The sequence below is a fragment of the Pongo abelii genome, chromosome 14 (assembly GCF_028885655.2).
Source record: "Pongo abelii isolate AG06213 chromosome 14, NHGRI_mPonAbe1-v2.0_pri, whole genome shotgun sequence".
In the NCBI taxonomy this organism is placed as follows: Eukaryota; Metazoa; Chordata; class Mammalia; order Primates; family Hominidae; genus Pongo; species Pongo abelii.
The window spans coordinates 32,977,364-32,999,479 of record NC_071999.2 but is presented as its reverse complement, the minus strand read 5'-3'; the positions used below and the strand labels follow the sequence as shown (position 1 = coordinate 32,999,479).

Here is a 22,116-nt window from a genome sequence, read left to right as displayed (position 1 = left end):
TACTACAGTATGGACAAATATCAAAAAAATGCAGAGTGAAAGAGGCCAGACCACCCACCCTATAAAAAAACAGTCATACTGTGTGATTCCATATGTATGAAATTTTAGAAAATTCAAACTAGTCTATAGTGACAGAAAATAGATCAGAGGTGGCTTGGGTGTGGGGGAATGGGGTTGGTAGCAGGGCATGATATCAGAGCTTCATAAGGAAACTTTTGGGAGTGATAGGTAACTTTACTATCTTTTAAAAAAAATTGTTTTCTTTTTTTTGTTTTTTTTTTTTTTTTTAGAGGCAGGATCTGGCTCTTTTGCCCAGGCTGGAGTGCAGAGGCGTGATCATAGCTCACTGCAGCTTCAAACTCCTGGCCTCAAGCTATCCTCCCACTTCAGCCTCCCAAGTAGCTGAGACTTCAGGCTCGTGCCACCACAGTTGGCTAATGTTTTAAAAAGAAATTTTTGTAGAGATGGGGTTTCACTTTGTCTCTCAGCCTGGTCTCTAACTCCTGGTCTGAAGTGATCCTCCCACCTTGGCCTCCCAAAGTGCTGGGATTACATACAGGTGTAAGTAAGCACCATGCCCAGCCTTAATTTCACTATTTTGATTGTGGTGATGGTTTTGTAGATATGTATGAATTTACTAAATTGTATACTTTTAATGTGCACAATTTATTATAAGTTAATTATACTTATAAAATATTTTTTAAATTACTATTTTTTTAAAGATGAGAGAAAACATTACAGAGTGGAGCAGGAAAAGTTCTTACTTTCTGAGACTGTCTCAGATTATGAGATTACAAAGATGGCTGAACACATCTATTACCTCCTGTCGCTATCTACAGACCACTCAAGTGACAGTAAAAAATGCCTTTTTTTTTTTTTCCAGAGATGAGGTCTCACTGTGTCACCCAGAGGCTGGAGTGCAATGGTGCAATCACATCTCACTGCAGCCTCAATATCCCATGCCTGAGCGATCCTCTCCCACCTCAGCCTCTCCCACCTCATCTCACCACTATACCCAGTTAATTAAAAAAAAATTTTTAGAGACATGATTTTGCTGGGTTGCCCAGGCTGGTCTCAAACTCCTGGCCTCAAGCAATCCACCCACCTCAGCCTCCCAAAGTGCTGGGATTACAGACATGAGCCACCAGGCTCAGCCAAAAAAATGCTTTTAAAGAGATAAGCATATTTGTTAAGAGAGTAGATCTTGGCCAGGCACAGTGGTTCATGACTGTAATCACAGCACTTTGGGAGGCCAAGGCAGCTGAATCACTTGAGGCCAGGAGTTTGAGACTAGCCTGGCCAACATGGTGAACGCTGTCTCTACTAAAAACACAAAAATTAGCTGGGCATGATGGCGCACAACCGTAATCCCAGCTACTAGGGAGGCTGAGGCAGGAGAATCACTCAAATCCTGGAAACAGAGGTTGCAGTGAGCAGTGATCGTGCCACTGCACTCCAGCCTCGGCAACAGATCAAGACTCCGTCTCAATTAAAAAAAAGAGAGAGAGAGAGAGTAGATCTTAAATGTTCTCATCACCAAAAAAGAAAAAGAAAAAGATAAGTATACAAGCTGATGGATAGGTTAGTTAGCTTGATTGGGGTATTCATTTCACAATGTGTGTATGTATATGTGTATATACTTATATGTACATATATACTTAAATACATAAAGAGAAGCCCATATATATGTGTATATACTTAATATATACATATACATACACACATTATATATAAATACACGTATTTTTATATATATATCAAAATTACATGATGTACCCTGTGAATATATGATGTACACTGCAATTTTTATTTGCCAATTATACCTAATACCCCCAAAGAAACAAAGATATAAACATATAAAGACAAAGAGGTGGAGAAGGAGAAAGTAAAACTTTGAGAGCTTAAAAGCAGATAAGGCTGGGTGCAGTGGCTCACATCTATCATCCAGCAACTTGGGAGGCCAAGGCAGGAGGATCACTTGAGTCCAGGAGTTTGAAGTCAGTGTGTGCAACACAGTGAGATCCTGTCTCTTAAAAAACAAAAATTGAAAAGAAGAAGCAGATGATGAAAGCTGAATTATAGTTGGGGGTTGAGAAAGCTGAGAAGCAGCCTGCTTTTCATTGCAGGACCCCACAATAGTATAACTTGCCAAGACCAGCTCGCAGGACACAGGCAGCAGGCAAGAGAGATAATCTTCTCTGGGGAATCGGACCAGCTGGTGAGAAAAGACCTAAATATACACCTACAGAGATTGGGCCACAGGCCACATCATAGAGCTTAGGACAGACACCCAGCGCTTCATTCTTATATGAGAAGAGACTGTCAAAGATTGTCAGTCATTTGGGGAAAATATCTAAATCATGGGCAAACAGAAAGTGAAGAGGAGAGAAGGAATCAAAGAAATAATTCAAGAAAACGCCAAACAGAGGGATATGAATTTCTAGATTGAAAAGGTCCACTGAGTACCCAGCACAATGGATGAAAATAGACTCTCAGGATGGCACATAATTTTGAAAATTTTAGTGCTCTGGTTTCAAAGAAAAGATTCTATAAGCACCCATAAAGAAAAAAGAATATACCAGGCCGGGCACGGTGGCTCACACCTGTAATGCCAGCACTTTGGGAGGCAGAGGCGGGCGGATCACCTGAGGTCAGGAGTCCAAGACCAGCCTGGCTAACGTGGTGAAACCCCGTCTCTACTAAAAATACAAAAAAAAGAAAAAAAAAAAAATTAGCCAAGCACGGTGATGGGCACCTGTAATCCCAGCTACTTAGGAGGCTGAGGCAGGAGAATTACTTGAGCCCGGGAGGCAGAGCTTGCAGTGAGCCAAGAACGCGCCAGTGCACTCCAGCCTGGGCGACAGAGCTAGACTCCACCTCAAAAAAAAAAAAAAAAAAAGGTAGAAATCTATATACAATAAAAAGTGCACACACACACACACACACAAATCATGTATACAAATAATCATTTCCTCAGTCAAACTAGCCTCATTTCAAAAGCTTAAGAGCCACATGTAGCTAGTGGCTACCATATTAGACAGCACAGGCATAGAACATGTCCATCACTGCAGACTGTTTTATTGGACAGCCCTGCTCTAAGTATCTCTGCTCCTGATTTAAACTAGACTAAACTTGCATAAAATCGAATTTCCTACATACTTTCGTAGTAGCCAATTTCCTCTGATTACACTTTGTTTTGTTGTTTGGTTGCAAGATAAATGCATGTTTTCTTTTTAAGGTGTGCATGTATCAACATTATCATTTTTATTTTGTTTTACAGTTGTTTTGTCTGCAATCATATTTGGGACTATTACAAATCAAGATCTGCCTGTGATCAAGTGTGTTTTAATCAATCATAAGAACAATGATTCATCAGTGGGGAAGTCATCATCATATCCCATGGTAAAGTAACATTAAAATTATACCTTTAACTGTTTTTCTCTAGAGAACGTAATTTGTAAGTTATTGAAGCCTACCGTGGCTAAATGGGCTTCTCTTTATGTGTTTAAGTATATTATGTCCTCACGTCTGGTACCAACAGAGTATCTATACTCTAGCTCCCTGGCGCTCCATTCCTTCAAGAACTGTATTCTTCATATGAGGATTTAGGAAGGACACTGATGGATAACTAACATGAAGTAATGAGTAGAGTCGTCCCTTGGTGTACAGGGGGGATTGGTTCCAAGACTCTCACTAATACCAAAATCCATGGATACTCAAGTCCCTGATATAAAATGGCTTGGTATTTGCATGTAACCTATGCAGATTTTATATATTTTTGATACAGTCTCATTCTGTTGACCAGGCTGGAGTATAGTGGAATGATCATAGCTCACTGCAGCCTCGCCCTCCCGGGCTCAATCAATCCCCCCACTTCAACCTCCCAACTAGCTGGGACTAAAGACACACGCCACCACACCTGGCTAATTTTTTTTTATTTTTTGCAAAGATGGGGTCCCACTCTGTTGCCCAGGCTGATCTTGAACCCCTGGGCTCAACTGATCCTCCCACCTAAGCGTCCCAAAGTGCTGGGATTACAGTCCTGGGCCACCATACTTGACCCTCCCGTACACTTTTAAAATTATCTCTAGATTACTTATAATACCTAATACGATGCAAATGCTTTATAATACCTAAACAACTATGTGAATAGTTATTATACCCTATTGTTTAGGGAATAATGATGACAAGGGAAAAAAGTCGGTACATGTTCAGTACAGATGCAACCCCATTTTTTTCGGAATATTTTCAATCTGTAGTTGGTTGTATCCATGGATGCGGAACCCATGGTTACAGAGGGCCGACTGTATTTCCTTTTCTCCTTAAAGAGAATCCAGGCTTTTCTTCCAAGCCTGAATCCCTGACTTCCAGCTGCCCCCAGTATATAGGTAGATTTTCCATTTGCACATCAAAATCCACCTACATCATTTATTTTATTTCATTTCTATTTCCCCAAGCCTGCTCTTATTCTTGTATTAACTGATTTCTGTTTATACCCCTGTCTAGTTCCCAAGCTTGAAAGCTCAGCATCATTTTGGACTACTTTCTTTCTATTACTTTCACATTTGGTCAGTTACCAAGTGTTGTCAATTCCCTTTAGGAGTTCTCGTATAATCATCTCATATTCTCTAGTCTCATTGCCACTTCCCTAATTCAAGCCCTTGTTAACTCCCTCATAATCACAGTGATATCCTAAGTGGCCTCTTCCTGCTACAGTTCATCTCAGAGATAGCTGCTGGGCTAGCCTCCCTGTAGCAGGCACATCCTTCACTGCCTGGCTCTGCGTAAATTTACTCAAGGGAAGCTTAAGTGATGGAGAACTCAAAATAGTAGAAATCAGCCAGGTACAGTGACTCACACCTGTAATCCCAACACTTTGGGAGGCCAAGGTGGGTGGATCGCTTGAGCTCAGGAGTTTGAGACCAGCCTGAGGAACGTGGTGAAACCCTGTGTCTATCAAAAATACAACAACAAAAAAATTAACCAGCCATGGTGGTGTGCGCCTGTGGCCCCAGCTACTTGTGAGGCTGAGGCCGGAGGATCATCTGAGCCAGGGAGGCAGAGGTTGCAGTGAGCCAAGATTGTGCCACTGCACTCCAGCCTGCCTTGGCCTCCCAAAGTGTTGGGATTACAGGCATGAGCCACTGCTACTGGCTGATATATATCTCATACATATATGATATATATCATAGATTTTTTTTTTTGTAGAGACGGGGTTTTGCCATGTTAGCCAGTCGGGTCTCGAACTCCTAACCTCAGGTGATCCGCCCACCTTGGCCTCCCAAAGTGCTGGGATTACAGGCATGAGCCACTCACTGCACCCGGCTGGGAATCGCGTTTCAACATGAGCTTTGGAGGGGACACACATCCAAACCATATCACCAACTATTCCATATTCTTCAAATTTGCTTTTAAGAAATGACTGTACTAAGGCACCAAGTATTCACAGCAGCTGAGTGAGATGCACTGTTTTTTTTTTTTCCTGTCAATGATTAGAGAGCATAGGCAGGCAATCCACCATAACTCTAAAATTATCTCTCCTTACTAGATAGGTTCATTTATACCTCCCTTCCTCCAGAAAGTCAAAGCTGCATTTAATGTCACATTCCTCCTGAACAGATCTTGTGCCGTTACGGCACAGTCTAAACAAAACAAAACATAATAAAAACAAAAACAATAAAAACAAAAAGTCTCCACTATGATTTAATGACAGGTTTTCTGTTTGTGAAGAACTGAAGTCACTGGAGTTGACCAAATGTGTTTGACAATCATGACCTGATATTTCAGGCAGGTGGCCTGCACAAGCCAGCTCATTTTCTTTATTTGCCATGTCCCACCCTGTACTTCTAGAGAATGAGTTGTTGATTTGTTTGTTTGTTGGTTGGTTTTCTGTAACAAGGATTTGGGAAAGAATGGTGGACTTTGTGTGATGGATCATTTTACGTGCTTTCTCTGGACTTTTCACAGCTTGTGCAGCTGTTTTACTTACGTAAGCAGACAACTGTGTTAGCGATTTCATGTCCTCATTAGTTAGCTATACTTGTTATAAGAAGATCAACAGACTGAACTTCACTGTTATTACCAAAGTTGTATATATTTTTTTAACATTGTGAGTTTTAGATATCACAGTCTCTTAAATTCCAGTGCCTTCATGGCTCCGTGGGACTCAGCTCTGCCAGGTGGTGAAGAACGTGGCCTGGCCTTCAAGAACATCCCTTGGCTCCTGGTCAGCCTGGCTCAAGCTATTCCCGGACTGCCGGCAGTGGAGCCCACCACCTCTGTACTGTGCATTTGTCATGCTATTCTCTCTCCTCTGAAGCCCGCAGATTTGTCTATCTGGATTGTACCCAGCTTTAATTTTTAAAAACTTTTTACAGGGGCTGGGCGCGGTGGCTCACGCCTGTAATCCCAGCATTTTGGGAGGCCCAGGCAGGCAGATCACCTGAGGTCGGGAATTCGAGACCAGCCTGGCCAACATGGACAAACTCTGTCTATGCTAAAAATACAAAATAAACTGGGCGTGGTGGCGCATGCCTGTAATCCCAGCTACTCAAGAGGCTGAGGCAGGAGAATCGCTTGAACCCGGGAGGCGGAGGTTGCGGTGAGCTGAAATCATACCATTGCACTCCAGCCTGGCAACAAGAGCGAGATTATGGATTTCTGGCGAGAATTTCCCAGGAGTGTGTCCTTCCCAGAGCATCATATTCAGAGTGACAGGAAGTCATTTGGTGTCATTATGAAGATGTGAACCTTGATCATTAGATTTAGACGGTGCATGCCAGGTGTCCGCACTGCAAAGTTACTATTTTCTTCACTTATAATTAATAAGTGTCTTGGAGGGGATGCAAATATCCTGTTCCTTCTTTAATTTTCACCTACTGATTTTAGCACCCATTAGTGGATCTTGCCTACGATTATTATGGTGGTATTTGCCTAATGGTGCTTTTCTTTTTCCTACATTCCCTCTATGTTAATTGGAATGTTTTGTAAGAAAGCACTGTCCCTTTCCCTTCATTTTATTTATTTATTTATTCAATTTTTTATTTATATCAGTATAGGCCCATGAATATTTATTTTATCCTCTGGGTTGTAACCCAATACAATCATTATTTATTTTGTTGCTCAAATTGTTCCAGCTTTGGCCATTGGGAGCTACTTCAGTTTTGCTCCTGTGTCCTTTCAACATCTCCTCATCTTTTTCCAAGCCCTTCCTTAATTTTTGACACACTACCAGATAGTTCAGATTCATCTTGTATTTTTCTTTTCTTGCCTTAGCCCTGGAATTAAGCACTTCTCCAAAGAGCACTGGCTTCTTTGGGGGGTAGTATTTAGAAACCAAGATCTGAGAATTGGGTGTGCCCATTGCTGCTGGGATATCATTGCTTCTAGGCCCTCTCGGCAGGCAGAGCCTGGAAATACAATATATAGATAATCTAATTTTAGAATTACTAACCCATACCCTGGTGAGAAATAGATTTACTAACTAAAGGACAGTATTTGTGTACAGTGCTTTTTGTCTTTAGCCTTAAGGGATCCAAAGTATTATTTTCTGAAATTACTTAGGTTAGTTCCTTTCTTTCCCATCCCCTTCACTATGGTTTTATTATTTATTTGTGATACAATTGAATTAATTTGGTTCGTATTCCATTTTGATATTTCTTCCAGCCCCCTCATTTCACATATTCTAGTTGGTTTATTTATTTTATTTTATTTATTATATATTCTTTTACTAGAGACAGGGTTACACCATGTTGCCAAGGCTGGTCTCGAACTCCTGGACTCAAGCAATCTGCCTGCCTTGGCCTCCCGAAGTGCTGGGATTACAGGCGTGAGCCACCACGCCTGGATTATTATTATTATTATTATTATTATTACTTTGAGACAAGATCTCGCTCTGTTGTCCAGGCTGGAGTGCGGTGACACAAACATAGCTCCCTTCAGCCTCAACCTCCTAGGCTCAAGCGATCCTCCTGCTTCAGCCTCCCGGGTAGCAAGGACCACAGGCATGGGCCACCATGCCTGGCTAATTTTTTAATTTTCTGTAGAGATTGGGTCTCACTTTGTTGCCCAGGCTGATCTTGAACTCCTGGGCTCAAGTGATCCTCTTGCCTTGGCCTCACAAAGTCCTGAGATTACAGGCATGAGCCACTGTGCCTGACCCTCCTCATTGGTTTAATTACTTGTTTTTTGAGACATGACATGACTCTTGTCCTAAAAGTCAAAACTATGTGAAACGGTATACTCAGAGAAGTATCACTCTCTCCTCATTCCTAGTGACAAGTTTCCACCCTCTTTCTACATATCCCTGTAATTAACCAATCCCTTTAGGTGTCTTGCTATTATTCCTGTATTTATTGTGCACAAGTGACCAGATACATATATATTTCCTTATATTCTCCTCTTTCTTACATAGCATAGCATTCTTGAAGGTAGATACTGTTTGCACCTAGCTTTCTTCACTTAAAAGTACATCCAGGAAATCGTTGCAAATCAGTTCTTAGAGGTTGTCTTCATTCTTTTTTATAGCTACATAGTACTCCCTGGTGTGGATGTACCATAATTTGTTCAACCACTCTCCTATGTATGAGCATTTAGGTTGTTTTCAGTATTTTGCAATTACAAATTGTGCTGCAATTAATTGCTAGAGGTATGCTTATTCCCAGAAGTGAGATTGCTGGCTCAAATGGTGAGTGAATAGCAAGTTTTATTAGGTATTGCCAAATTCTCCAGAAGGGTTGTGCAGGGTGTGTTCCCCCAGCAATGCAGGAGAAAACTGTTTCCCCATGGCCTCACCAACAAAATGTGTTGTCATATTTTTTAATTTTTTGCCAGTCTGATAGAGGAGAAGTGATATATTAGTCTTGTTTTAACTTACAAATTTCTAATTGTAAGTAGGTTTAATATTTTCTCATATGTTTGAGGACCATTCTTTTTTTTCTTTTTTTGAGATGAAGTCTCACTCTGTTGCCCAGGCTGGAGTACAGTAGTGCCATCTTGGCTCACTGCAGCCTCCGCCTCCCAGGTTCAAGCAGTTCTCTGCCTCAGCCTCCCAAGTAGCTGGGATTGCAGGCGCCTGCCACCACACCCGGCTAATTTTTGTATTTTTAGTAGAGACAGGGTCTCACCATCTTGGCCAGGCTGGTCTCGAACTCCTGACCTTGTGATCCACCCACCTTGGCCTCCCAAAGTGCTGGGATTTCAGGTGTGAGCCACCGCGCCTGGCCGAGGGCCATTCTTTATATCTTTTTTCTTGAATTGTGTATTCAATTCTTTTTCCCATTTTTCTACTGTGTTTTGGTTCTGTGTCCCTCAATTTTCAAAGGTTCTTTTTATATTAGGGGTATTCGCCCTTTACTTGTAATACATATTTGGAATATTTTCTTGTGGTATGTCAGCTGGGTTTTTTTTTGTTTTGTTTTGGGATGGGGTCTTGCTATGTTCTCTAGGCTGGACTTGAACTCCTGGGCTCAAGTGATCCTTCCACCTCAGCCTCCTGAGTAGCTGGAACTACAGGCATGTACCACCATACTTGACTTGTCTATTATTTTTTACTTTATCTTGTGCCCATCTTTTATGATCCAGCTCAATTACTGGACTTGGGTGAAGAACTTAAACATCTTGGCTTCTCCCTCCTTTGAAGAAATCTCTTCTCCCTCCTTTGAAGTTCCAGGGCACTTACAATTTACATTTCAAAGTAGTTGGTGTCTTTTTATGGGACACATTGTATTTCTCCTGTGTTTTACTTATTTATTCCTAGGAGACTCAAACTCTTTAAGGACAAGATTAGTCTTTTTTTTTTTTTCTAGTCTCATAGTACTCAGCAGATGGTCTTGCACTTATCAAATACTTACTAAGTGAACAAGTAAGACCAGAAATATGGTTTTTGACCAGTAGCAGAAGAGCTACCCTGCTCTTCACCTGAAGAAATATGTGTGTGCTCATGTGTATGCGTGTGTGCTTTGCTGTGTTCAGCCATGTAAAGGAGATAGGAGGTGGGGGACTCCACAGCAGAAGCTGCTCCAACCCCTGCTCTCAATATATCTTAATTAATTAATTAATTAATTTTTTGAGACAGAGTCTCACTCCATCCCCCAGGCTGGAGTACATTGGTGCATTGGTGGGATCTAGGCTCATTGCAACCTCCACCTCCCAGGTTCAAATGATTCTCCTGCCTCAGCCTCCTGAGTAGCTGGGATTACAGGCGCCTGCCACCACACCCAGCTAATTTTTTGTATTTTCAGTAGAGACGGGGTTTCACCATGTTGGCCAGGCTAGTCTTGAACTCCTGACCTCAAGTGATCCGCCCGCTTCAGCCTCCCAAAGTGCTGGAATTACAGGCGTAAGCCATGGTGCCTGGCCTAATATATCTCAATTATTTAAAGCAGGCAAGAAGTGTGGTGGTGGCAGTGTGGCTATGGGGACATCTGCCCAGAAAATTTGGTTTTTAAATTTCCTCTAACACAGATACCAATTTACCATTGCTTTATAAATTTTTATCTATATACCAACAATCACAAAAATATTTACCTATATATTATAGATTTTATAATTACGGTCTGAACATTAGTTTGCTAGGGGTGATACAACAAACTACCACAGACTGGGCAACTTAAACTAACAGAAATTTATTATCTCACAATTCTGGAGGCTAGAAGTCCAAAATTAAGGTGGCAGCAGGGTTGGTTCCTTGTAAGGGCAGTGAGCAAGAATCTGCTCCAGGCCTCTCTCCTTGGTTTGAAGATGGTTGTCTTTCTGTTCACATGATGTTCTTACTGTCTGTGTATCTGCCTTCAAATCTCTCTTTTTTTTTTTTTTTTTTTTTTTTTTTTTTTTTTTTTTTGAGACAGAGTCTCACTCTGTTGCCCAGTCTGGAGTGCAGTGGCGTGATCTCAGCTCGCTGCAACCTCCGCCTCCCATGTTCAAGCCATTCTCCTGCCTCAGCCTCCCGAGGAGCTGGGATTACAGGTGCCAACCACCACTTCCAGCTAATTTTTTGTATTTTTAGTAGACATAGGGTTTCACCATGTTGGCCAGGCTGGTCTCAAATTCCTGACTTCAAGTGATCTGCCTGCCTTGGCATCCCAAAGTGCTAGGATTGCAGGTGTGAGCCACCATGCCCTGCCTCCTCTTCTTATAAGGACACCAGTCATACTGGATTTAGGCCCACCCTAATGACCCATTTTAACTTGATTACCGCTGTAAAGACCATCTCCAAATAAAATTGCATTCTGAGATACTGAGGGTTAGGACTTCAACATGTGAATTTGCAGAGGTAGGGGGACACACGCCATGACAGTCTGTACAACATTTTAGAAATGCAGCCCAAAGTTATTTATCTTTTCTTTAGAGAATTATAATTAATAGGACCTTCAGTCGGCAATGTGTTCTCAGTGGGTTCCAGCTTGTGTAGGTGTTGTGTGCAGTGTGTCAGCATGCATATGCTTGATAAAGTTTTGACGTGAAGAAGAGGAGGCCTTAGACCTGCAGTTTTCATGAATTCACTTTGTTCTATCTGCAACGTAGGTGTCAGAATCCCCAGAAGACCTCGGGTGTGCATTGAGACCCCAGAGCGCAGGGACAGTGTACGAAGCTGCCGCTGTGGAAGTGGATGTATCTGCTTCCATCACATTGCAAGTGCTGGTCGACGCCCCAGGGAACATTTCCTGTCTCTGGGTCTTTAAGCACAGCTCCCTGAATTGCCAGCCACATTTTGATTTACAAAACAGGTAAGTGGAGGAATACCTTCTTGACATAAAATGTGGTTCATTTGGAATTTTGTTTCAAGTTTCTGTTCATGTTTATTGTAAACCTTTTTTTTTTTTTTTTTTGTGAGTCAGGGTCTCTATCTGTCACCCAGACCGGAGTATGGTGGCACAGTCTTGGCTCACTGTAGCCTCGACCTTCCAAGCTCAAGTAATCCCCCCACCCCAGTCCTCCCAAGTAGCTGGGACTACAGGCGCGTGCCACCACACCCAGCTAATTTTTAAAATTTTTTCTAGGCACCATGGTTTTTCACCATGTTGCCAAGGCTGGTCTTGAGCTCCTGGGTTTAAGCGATCCACCCACCTCAGCCTTCGAAAGTACCGGGATTACAGGTGTGAGCCACTGCACCTGGCCTCGGCCTGTTTTTTGTAACTCTTCAGTGAAATAACGAACTAAAATTATAGTTAGGGCATCAATACATGACATTATATATCTGTCAAATCTCATAGGATGTATAACACAAAAAATGAACCCTAATGCGAACTATCTCGCTCTGTCATCCAGGCTGGAGTGCAGTGGCCTGATCTTGGCTCACTGAAACTTCTGTTTCCCAGGTTCAAGTAATTCTCCTGTCTTAGCCTCCTGAATAGCAGGGATCACAGGTGCACACCACCACGCCCAGCTAATTTTTGTATTTTTAGTAGACATGGGGTTTCACCATGTTGGCCAGGCTGGCCTCGAACTCCTGACCTCAGATGATCCTCCCACCTCGGCCTCCCAAAGTACTGGGATTATAGGCGTGAGCCACCGTGCCCGGCCCAAACTATGAACTTTAAAATTGGTTCATCAATTGTAACAAACATATCACACCTATGCAAGATGTTAATATTAAGGGAAACTGTGTGCGGAGGGAAGGGCATATATGGCATCTTTCTGTGTCTTCTGCTCAATTTTCCTGTAAGTCTAAAACTCTCTAAAAAGTAAAGTTGGTTAGGTGCAGTGGCTCATGCCTGTAATCCCAGCACTTTGGGAGGCCGAGGTGGGAGGATCACCTGAGGTCAGGAGTTCGAGACTAGCCTGGACAACATGGTGAAACGCCATCTCTACTAAAAATAAAAAAATTAGCCAGGCGTAGTGGTATGGGCCTGTAATCACAGCTACTTGGGAGGCTGAGGCGGAAGAATAGCTTGAAGCCTGGAGGGGGAGGTTCGGTGAGCCAATGTCACGCCACTGCACTCCAACCTGAGAGACAAGAGTGAGACTCCATCTCAAAAAAAAAAAAAAAGAAAAAAAGAAAAAAGTTAAGTCTATTAAGTTAAACCTATATACACAGACATATATATAAATATATAGAAAGCAGTAAGTGGCTGGCAAAATGTAAAACAAATAGTGAAAAGAATATCTAGGTTTTTTTTCTTTTTCTTTTTTTTTTTTTAAGTATTTTTACCTTATTTACAATTAAGAATTTTTTTTTTTTTGAGGCAGAGTTTTGCTCTGTCTCCCAGGCTGGAGTGCAGTGGCACGATCTCAGCTCACTGCAACCTCTGCCTCCCAGGTTCAAGCAATTCTTGTGCCTCAGCCTCCTGAGTAGCTGGGATTACAGGCACCTACCACCATTCCTGGCTAATGTTTTTTGTTTTCATTTATTTTTTTGTATTTTTAGTAGAGACAGGGTTTCATCATGTTGGCCAGTCTGGTCTCAAACTCCTGACCTCAGGTGATCCACCTGCCTCAGCCTCCCAAAGTGCTGGGATTACAGGCGTGAGCCACCGCACTGGGTCTATTTGGGATTTTTTAAGTGTCTTGTTTTATAGTTGGATATCATGTTAAAGATAAAATTTAGAAAGTTTTCATTTCATTCTTGTTAGTGTAGCAAGAAATTTCTTTTTTAAATTTATTTATTTAGGCGGAGTCTTGCTCTGTTGCCAGGCTGGAGTGCAGTGGTGTGATCTTGGCTCACTGCAACCTCCTCCTTCCGGGTTCAAGCAATTCTCCTGCCTCAGCCCCCCAAGTAGCTGGGATTACAGGCAGCTACCACCACGCCCAGCTAATTTTTGTATTTTTAATAGAGGTGGGGTTTCACCATGTTGGACAGGATGGTCTCCGTCTCTTGACCTCTTGATCTGCCCACCTTGGCCTCCCAAAGTGCTGCGATTACAGGCATGAGCCACAGCACCCAGCCAAGAAATTCTTAAAAAAAAATTTTTTTAAAAGGAAATTTATTGTTGGGAAATGCTTGGGAAAAGAACATTAGATCTTATCTATTTTGTTTCACAATATGATAAGCAGAATTGCAATGTTATGTGCTATCTACAGATTATTTAGTAAGACATTGATCTGTCTGTGAGGAACATCGGTCTCATCCAGAAAAATGTCTTAGCCAAGATGTGTGGGTAATGTCCTAACCCTGTATAGCTCTATGCTGATTGCTGCCCCCTGCTGTCCTTGTCCTCTTGCTGAAATGAGATGGGGCAAAGGACATAGGTCAATTAAATGCCCTCTTAACGCAGCCTTTCTTTTACATTCTTGTGGCTGTCCTGTTGTCCCATAGGCGTAGAGAAGGCACGCGCTTTCCAGGAACTATGTAGTAAACAGTACCCAAATGGCCTGCAAGGGGTATCAGGCCCCTTGATAGGGTCTTGGAGAACGTCTCTGTGATCAACCTGTACCAGTTATTTGTATTTGTTTTTAAGGTCAAATACATTCTTCTCTTAAGTGATTTGCAGGACAATGAGTATAGTTCTGAAGTTGAGTTCTAAATCTTGGAACACATTCATTTTCCTTTCCTCTTTTGAGATTGTATTACTCACTTCTTGTTTTTTGGCTGCAAATGTGCTTGGATTACAGGCGTGAGCCACCGTGCCAGCCACATTTTTTCTTTTTATTGGGAAGGCATCTCAATATGTTGCCCAGGTTAGTCTTGAACTCGTGGCCTCAAGCGATCCTCCTACCTTGCCTCCCAAACTGCTGCGACTGCAGACGTGGTGGCTCACGCCAGGCGAATGGTTCAGAGAAAAAAAGCATATCATCAAAATAGATCTGCAGAAGCAAATCAAGTATATATTCTACTAATTGACTGTGTTTAAGAATGCAGGCCCATGTACTATTGAACCTGCTTGCTGCTTTAAAGCAGGGCTTCTGGAATATCACCTGTATTTGGATTGCCTGGAGATCTTGTTTACAATGCAGATTCTGATGAGTAGGTCTCAGTGGGACCTGAGATTCTGCATCTTTGTCAACTCCCAGCTGATGCTAACACTGTTAGAGAAAGACTACACTTTGCATAGTTAAGGGTCTAAAGGTCAGAAAGTGTGAACTTATTTTATTATTTTATTTTATTATTTTATTTTTTGAGATGGAGTTTCACTCTTGTTGCCCAGGCTGGAGTGCAATGGCACAATCTTGGCTCACCGCAACCTCCGCCTCCTGGGTTCAAGCAATTCTCCTGCCTCAGCCTCCTGAGTAGCTGGGATTACAGGCATGCGCCACCCCACGCAGCTAATTTTGTATTTTTAGTAGAACAGGGTTTCTCCATGTTGGTCAGGCTGGTCTCGAACTCCCGACCTCAGGTGATCCACCTGCTTCGGCCTCCCAGAGTGCTGGGACTACAGGCATGAGCCACTGTGCTTGGCCAGAAAGTGTGAATTTAAATCCAGCATCACTCAACAAAGTGCTAGGAGGACTGTCAGCTTTAAAGAGAGAGGATAGCACCAAATACACATCACAGTTATCTCTCGGAAGAAAATGCCCCTAACCCAATTTATGTTTACTGATTATCTGAGAAGTTAAAAATACTGACACTGAGACATCTTTCTCTTTACATCTAAGTGATATTCAGTGTAATTATTACTTCATAGGAACATGCCTTTTGTCAGATTTTGCTTGAGTTCTTTCAGTTAGACAGAGAAAGGCACAAACTAGGAGAACTGTTTTTTTTTTTAATCTCAGTGTTCTGTGAATGGGAAACTGAGGCTGAGGCTGGTGACCAGGTGACTGGGCACATGTGATCACAGAGGGTGCTTTGTTATGGAAGGAAATGGCATGCCACTGCTAAAGGGACTGTATCACCAACACTGTGTGTGGGAGGTTTTTTTTTTAATTTTTTTTTTTCGAGACGGAGTTTCGCTCTTGTTGCCCAAGCTGGAGTGCAATGGTGCAATCTTGGCTCACTGCAACCTCCGCCTCCCGGGTTCAAGCGATTCTCCTGCCTCAGTCTCCTGAGTAGCTGGGATGACAGGTGGGCGCCACCACGCCTGGCTAATTTTTTGTATTTTTAGTAGAAACAGGTTTCACCATGTTAGCCAGGCTGGTCTTGAACTCCTGACCTCAGGTGATCCACCCATCTCGGCCTCCCAAAGTGCTGAGATTACAGGCGTGAGCCACTGCATCCGGCCGTCTTTTTTTTTTTTTTTAATTTTTAAAAAATAGAGGTAGGGTCTCACTATGTGGCCCAGGCTGGTTTTGAACTCCTGGGCTCAAGTGATCTGCCAGCCTTGGCCTTCCAAAGTTCTGGGATTACATGTGTGAGCCACTGCACCCAGCTTACTGTGCTTTCGTTGTTGTTTTTTCGGTTTTTTTTTGAGACGGAGTTTCACTCTTGTCGTCCAGGCTGGAGTGCAGTGGTGCGACCTGAGCTCACTGCAGCCTTCACCTCCTGGGTTCAAGCAATTCTCCTGCCTCAGCCTCCTGAGTAGCTGGGATTACAGGTGCCTGCTGCCATTCTCAGCTAATTTTTGTATTTTTAGTAGAGACAGAGTTTCACCATGTTGGCCAGGCTGGTCTCGAACTACTGACCTCAGGTGATCTGCCTGCCTTGGCCTCCCAAAGTTCTGGGATTACAGGTGTGAGCCACCGCACCCGGCCTCCTATGTGTTTTTAGATGGGAGTTTTCGATCCTAGAAGCTCGGAGAAGGTGAGATGATGGCACCGGAATGGAGCTCTCCCACCCTCAAGGGGACGACTGGTTAAAAGTCAGGGTCCAACGAGCAACTCCCAGTCTGAGTGCTGGGCACATGACAGAAGCTGTGTTCTCCACAGAGCAGCTTCCGTGCCAGTCGGGGAACACTGGAGTACCAAACTGCCTTTTTAGTCACTATGAAATTTTGTTTTTAGTTTCACACATTTTCCAAAATAACTAGTTCTCTTTCCTGTTTTGCAGAGGAGTTGTTTCCATGGTCATTTTGAAAATGACAGAAACCCAAGCTGGAGAATACCTACTTTTTATTCAGAGTGAAGCTACCAATTACACAATATTGTTTACAGTGAGTATAAGAAGTAAGTCCCGCCTGCTACTAGTATTCCAGCCTGGAATACCACAGTATTTCAAAGGAGTGGTTTAGAACCCGTTAGCTTTACCAGCTCCTCTAGACATATTCAGGTTTCCCTTGATACGTAGTTGGATTGATTAGATTCCCGTCAACCCTCTGTAGAACCTATAGAGAACTGAGAATCACTGATGAATCACTGATATGTGCAGTGGGCTCTCAGAATGCGACTGCTGCTAAAAACACCTGGGACATCCTCTGTTCAGTAGCAGATGACTGACAGGGAAGAAATGGAAAACATTTTGACCTTGGAATCAGAAGACCTCTGTTCTAATTCTGGTTCTGATACTACCACCTATGGCAGGTCACAATTTCTCTAAGTCCCAATTTCCTTATTGGTAAAATGGGGATAAAAATACATACCTCACAGGATTGGAAGGTCTCAGCGTGATCCAATAGAACTTTCTGAGATGATGAAAATGATCTTTCTCTTCTCTTTCCAATACAGTAGCCACTGGCTACATGGGGCTGTTGAACACTTGAAATGTGGCTAAGGTGACTGAGGAACTAAAGTTTTAATTTTATTTAATTTTAATTCGTTAAAATTGGAATGTAAATAGCCCCATGCAGCTAGGGGCTACTGTGTTGGACAGCGCAGGCCCACACGCATGCCAGACCATATGCAAACTGTAAGGAACAGTCCAGATGTTCTTACCAAGGGAGGCAGCTGTGCAGTTGGCAGAGGCACGACCTGCATGTGCTTTCTGGCTTCTCCTTATTTCGTCCCCATCATGCACAGACTCAGTGCTACGCACACTGAACTTGCTGCTTCACCTTCCATGACCAAGAAGGACTAAAGGTGGCTGCATTCACTTAGGTCCTCGTGCCTTTAGGGGCCAATGCAGTGCTCCAAAAACCCTGGGTTAATATCACTTAAAATTAGGTCCCCCCCAACACATTGACACAACTTGCCAGGCTCCCCTCTTCCTTGTCAGTGACTCAAATGTCCGGCCCACAGAGGTGCCCTGGGTCAGGAATAACCACAACTGCCCTTTGCTGAAGATCTGCCTGTTTCATCTCAGATGCTCACAGCGATCCTGCATGCATGTAGATGAGAAAACAGACCCTCTGAGAGGTGTGGTGGTGGGCACAGCTGGAGGCTTTCTGCACCACACTGCCGTGGGTCTAGTGTGAGAATGTGTGGGTCTTGCTGTCAAAGCTACTAACAGAAGAGAGCACGCAAGAGTCCCAGAAGTGTCATCTTACCGGGGTTGGGGGTGGAGTAAGGTTCTAAAGTCAGCCTGTAAGGTATACATTAGCTAAAGTCAAAATTACTCAAAAGTTATTCTGGAAAGTCCTTTAATTACTCTGAAAATGATAGGACCAGAGCCCTACAAGCTCCAAAGCCAAGAATCACCTTTGGTTGCTCTTTAATGTGGGTCGTGTTCCCTGTCCCCTTTCTAGTCCCTCACCGCGTCTGTGGGACAGTAAATACGTGCCCCAGGTTGGATGAAGCTAGGACATTTCTTGCTCTCTCCCTCTCTTCCTCTTTCTCCTTTTTTCTCTCCTTTTTAAATTTTCTTGCCAAGTATAAATAGTTGTATAAGGTAAGTGGGCATCTGCTGTGTCTCTGTTATACTTAGGGCATGTTCCTTTCACTTAAGATTTACAATGTAAAAACGTAACAACAATTATTCTATAACTTATTTTTAGCGTTCTTCAAGGTGGTGGGGTCCAAAAAATAGGTGGGAGAGACGTGGCAACAGTCAGTGTGAAAAAGAGGAAAGGGTTTAGTCAACCACAAGCTCAGTATTAACCACCAGCATGGCATGGTTGCCAAAAAAGTAAATTTGAACCTTGGCAGTGTTCATGAAAATATAACGTCTAAATTAAGGAAATTAATAGAAGATTATTCATTTCAGTTCTACTTTTTTAAAGATGAATACTGACAAAATGGAGCAACCAGGATAGTGGAAAACTTGGAATTCTTTAAATTAGGAGCAGTTGAAGGAATTGGGAATGTGTAGTATATAGAAGGAAATATTTTGAGGAGACGATAAGATTGATTGCAGTGTAATGCAGAGGAAATTCTTTTGGGATTTGAGTCAGGAAACCTGACCTAACTAGTTGAAGTACCTTGTATGGTAATTATCTCCCTTGAGCTCAGTTTCTGATTTTAAATATTTGAAGGATTTTCATATGGAATCAAAGCTAGACTTTAAAAAAGTTGCTCTAGAGGGTAGGATAAGAACCAGTTGTTAGAAATTACAGGGAGAAAAAGTAAAAATCACCACAAGATGGGAAAAAATACTTGCAGTTCACAATCAACAAAGGATTAATAGTCATAATATGTAAAATCAATAAGATGAACAATCTATATAAGTCAATAAGTCAATAAGAAAAACAAAACAAAATGAAAACCTATTAGAGAAATGAGCAAAGGACATGAGTAGGCATTTCATTTTTGGAACATGAAACCTAAATGGTCAAGAAACATGTTAAAAGATAAACTTAGGCACGTTAAAGTTGTAAAGAGTATATTTGAGCAGAAAGCAATTCATGAGTCAGGCAGTACCAGATGGCAAGCAGGTGGGCTCCAGTGAGGGGATTCAAGGGTAAGACTTCTTTCTATAAGGTGTTCCTGGAAGCAAGACAAAGAAAAGATTTGATTGTTTAAAGAAGGGCAGTCCCTCAATTGGTCAGTTTGCAGTTCCTCATTGATTAAGCTAAGTTGCATTTTGCTGCTCATATTGAATTGGGTTTGTTTTTTGCTTTTTGTTGTTGTTGTTGTTGTAGAGATGGGGTTTCGGCATGTTACCTAGGCTGGTCTCGACCTCCTGGGCTCAAGCGATCCTCCCGCCTCACCCTCCCTAAGTGCTGGGATTACAGGCGTGAGCCACCATGCCCGGCCTTTATTCTTTTCCTTTTTTTTTTTTTTTTTTTGAGTTGGGTTTTGATTTGTTTACCTAGGAACTCAAGCTGTTAGAGCTGTCTCAGCCTAATGGCCTCCCAATTAATTATTTTAACACATGTTAAATTAATAATGGAGAAATTAAATTAAGACCACAATGAAATACCATTTTATACTTGCTAGATTGCTGAAAATTAAGAAGTCTTGGCAAGTCTATAAAGCAATAGGTGCTCTCATATCCTGCTGTGTAACATAAATTAGTATAACCACTTTGAAAAACAAATGATCGTTATGTGTAAGGCTGAATGTGCTCATACCATGTAGACCAGCAGTTCCACTCTTAAGAATGTTATTAAGGAAACTGTTATACACATGCCTCAGTACAAATGTGTGGAATGTTCAGAGCACATGGTTGATCATACAAAAAACTGTGGCCGGGTGTGGTGGCTCATACCTGTAATCCAAGCACTTTGGGAGGCCGCGGCAGGGAGATTACTTGAGCCTGGGAGGTTGAAGCTGTAGTGAGCTGAGATTGCACCACTGCACTCCAGCCTGGGTGACAGAGACCCTGTCTCACATACACACACAAAAGAAAACAACCCAAATGTCTATGGCAAGAAAATGAAAAAATAATGATATATTTACCAATAGAATATTATGTAGCAGTAAAAAAAAATGAATAAAGTATAGTTACATGTAAAACCATGGATGAATCTTAAAAACATAAGGTTGGATGAAAAAATGAAGTTGTGGAAGCTATGTATTGATTGATAACACTATTTTGAAGCTCAAGAATGAAGTAAATCAATATATTGTTTAGTGCCACATATTTATGTGGTATAACTACTTTGAAGAGTCCCCGAATAATAAACAAAATTCAGAATAAAGGATACGTACAGTTGAGAGATGGGGAGAAGCACAAAAGTAGATCAAAAGGTATTTATTAATATTCTAGTTGTTAGATGGATAGTGGCTCCGTGGGTATTTGTTGTTATTATGCTTTGAAATTTACACTCCATATATTCTTTCATATATATATATATATATATATCAAACAATACATAATATTTTCAAACAAAATTTATTGTAAGGAGAGAGGCTGAAATTCAGTATAGGGAAACTTTCCTTAAAAAAGAAAAAGTTTGTCAGAAATTAGAATGACCTGCCCTGGGAGGTCATGAACTCCAGTCTCTAGAAGAGTCAAAGTAGAAGTAGAAAGTTTATGTTAGAAATAGCTGGGAGTGAAGGATGGTGTGTGTCTGTGTATGTGTGTATGTGTGTGTGTGTGTGTGTGTGTGTGATGGTCCAGTGTGAGTGGGAGGCTCAACTAAACCTCCAAGTTCTGTTGCAATTCAAACTCCACCCTACCATGTTTCTTCTGTCTTTCTAAATTTTGGTATATTTCTGCCTAGTTGCAGATCAAATTATAGGAAGAAAGTTGAGGTCTAAACTATGTGTTAAACAAGAGTTTAAGCCATATGTTATTGCTAATTTCCTTTTTCCTGTGCCTATCAATATTTGTATTTTCACATGGCTTCACTCGACTACTTTAGTTAGCTGTGGATTTGTGAAATACCCAAAGAAATTGGCCAAGAGGAGAAATGTTAAAGTTGACACTGCAGCCAGAGCTAAATTCAATATAATGGTTGGTTTGCTTTTGATGCCTTTATTATACAAAAAAATATGTATATGTAATGGTTGCGAACTTTTCATAATGACATAGAATCCTTTTTTGAGGGGCTGCTAAGAGAATTATTTTTAAAATAGTAAAATGTTAATAACTTATGATGCTTTAGATACCCTGCTTTACACATTAAGAAGACCTTACTTTAGAAAAATGGAAAACCAGGACGCCCTGGTCTGCATATCTGAGAGCGTTCCAGAGCCGATCGTGGAATGGGTGCTTTGCGATTCACAGGGGGAAAGGTATGACACATCCATGGTAGCTGCTATTCTCATAATTTCCTTTTGGCCTTTTTCTAATGTAGTTGACATCAAGCTGTATGTAAAATTTAATTTATGCTCATTTAAACAGGAAACTTTGGCTTCTTCAAGTTAAAAAATGGCCAGTATAGGGCCGGGTGAAGTGGCTAACGCCTGTAATCCCAGCATTTCGGGAGGCCAAGGTGGACAGATCACTTGAGATCAGGAGTTTGAGACCAGCCTGGCCAACATGGTGAAACCCCATCTCTACTAAAAATACAAAAAATTAACTGGGTGTGGTGGCGGGCACCTATA

General features: G+C 41.9%; 1 protein-coding gene across 1 annotated transcript in view; it reads left to right on the top strand.

The window, feature by feature from the left end:
• Nucleotides 1-3,280: 3,280 nt before the first annotated feature.
• Nucleotides 3,281-22,116, top strand: part of FLT3 (fms related receptor tyrosine kinase 3) — a 67,892-nt gene continuing 49,056 nt past the window's right edge. The window contains exons 1-4 of the mRNA XM_024230909.3: nt 3,281-3,402; nt 11,524-11,726; nt 16,862-16,977; nt 21,675-21,804. Of these exons, the coding sequence (XP_024086677.3) occupies nt 3,400-3,402; nt 11,524-11,726; nt 16,862-16,977; nt 21,675-21,804 (452 nt within the window). The 5' untranslated portion in view covers nt 3,281-3,399. The remainder of the gene's footprint in view (nt 3,403-11,523; nt 11,727-16,861; nt 16,978-21,674; nt 21,805-22,116) is intronic.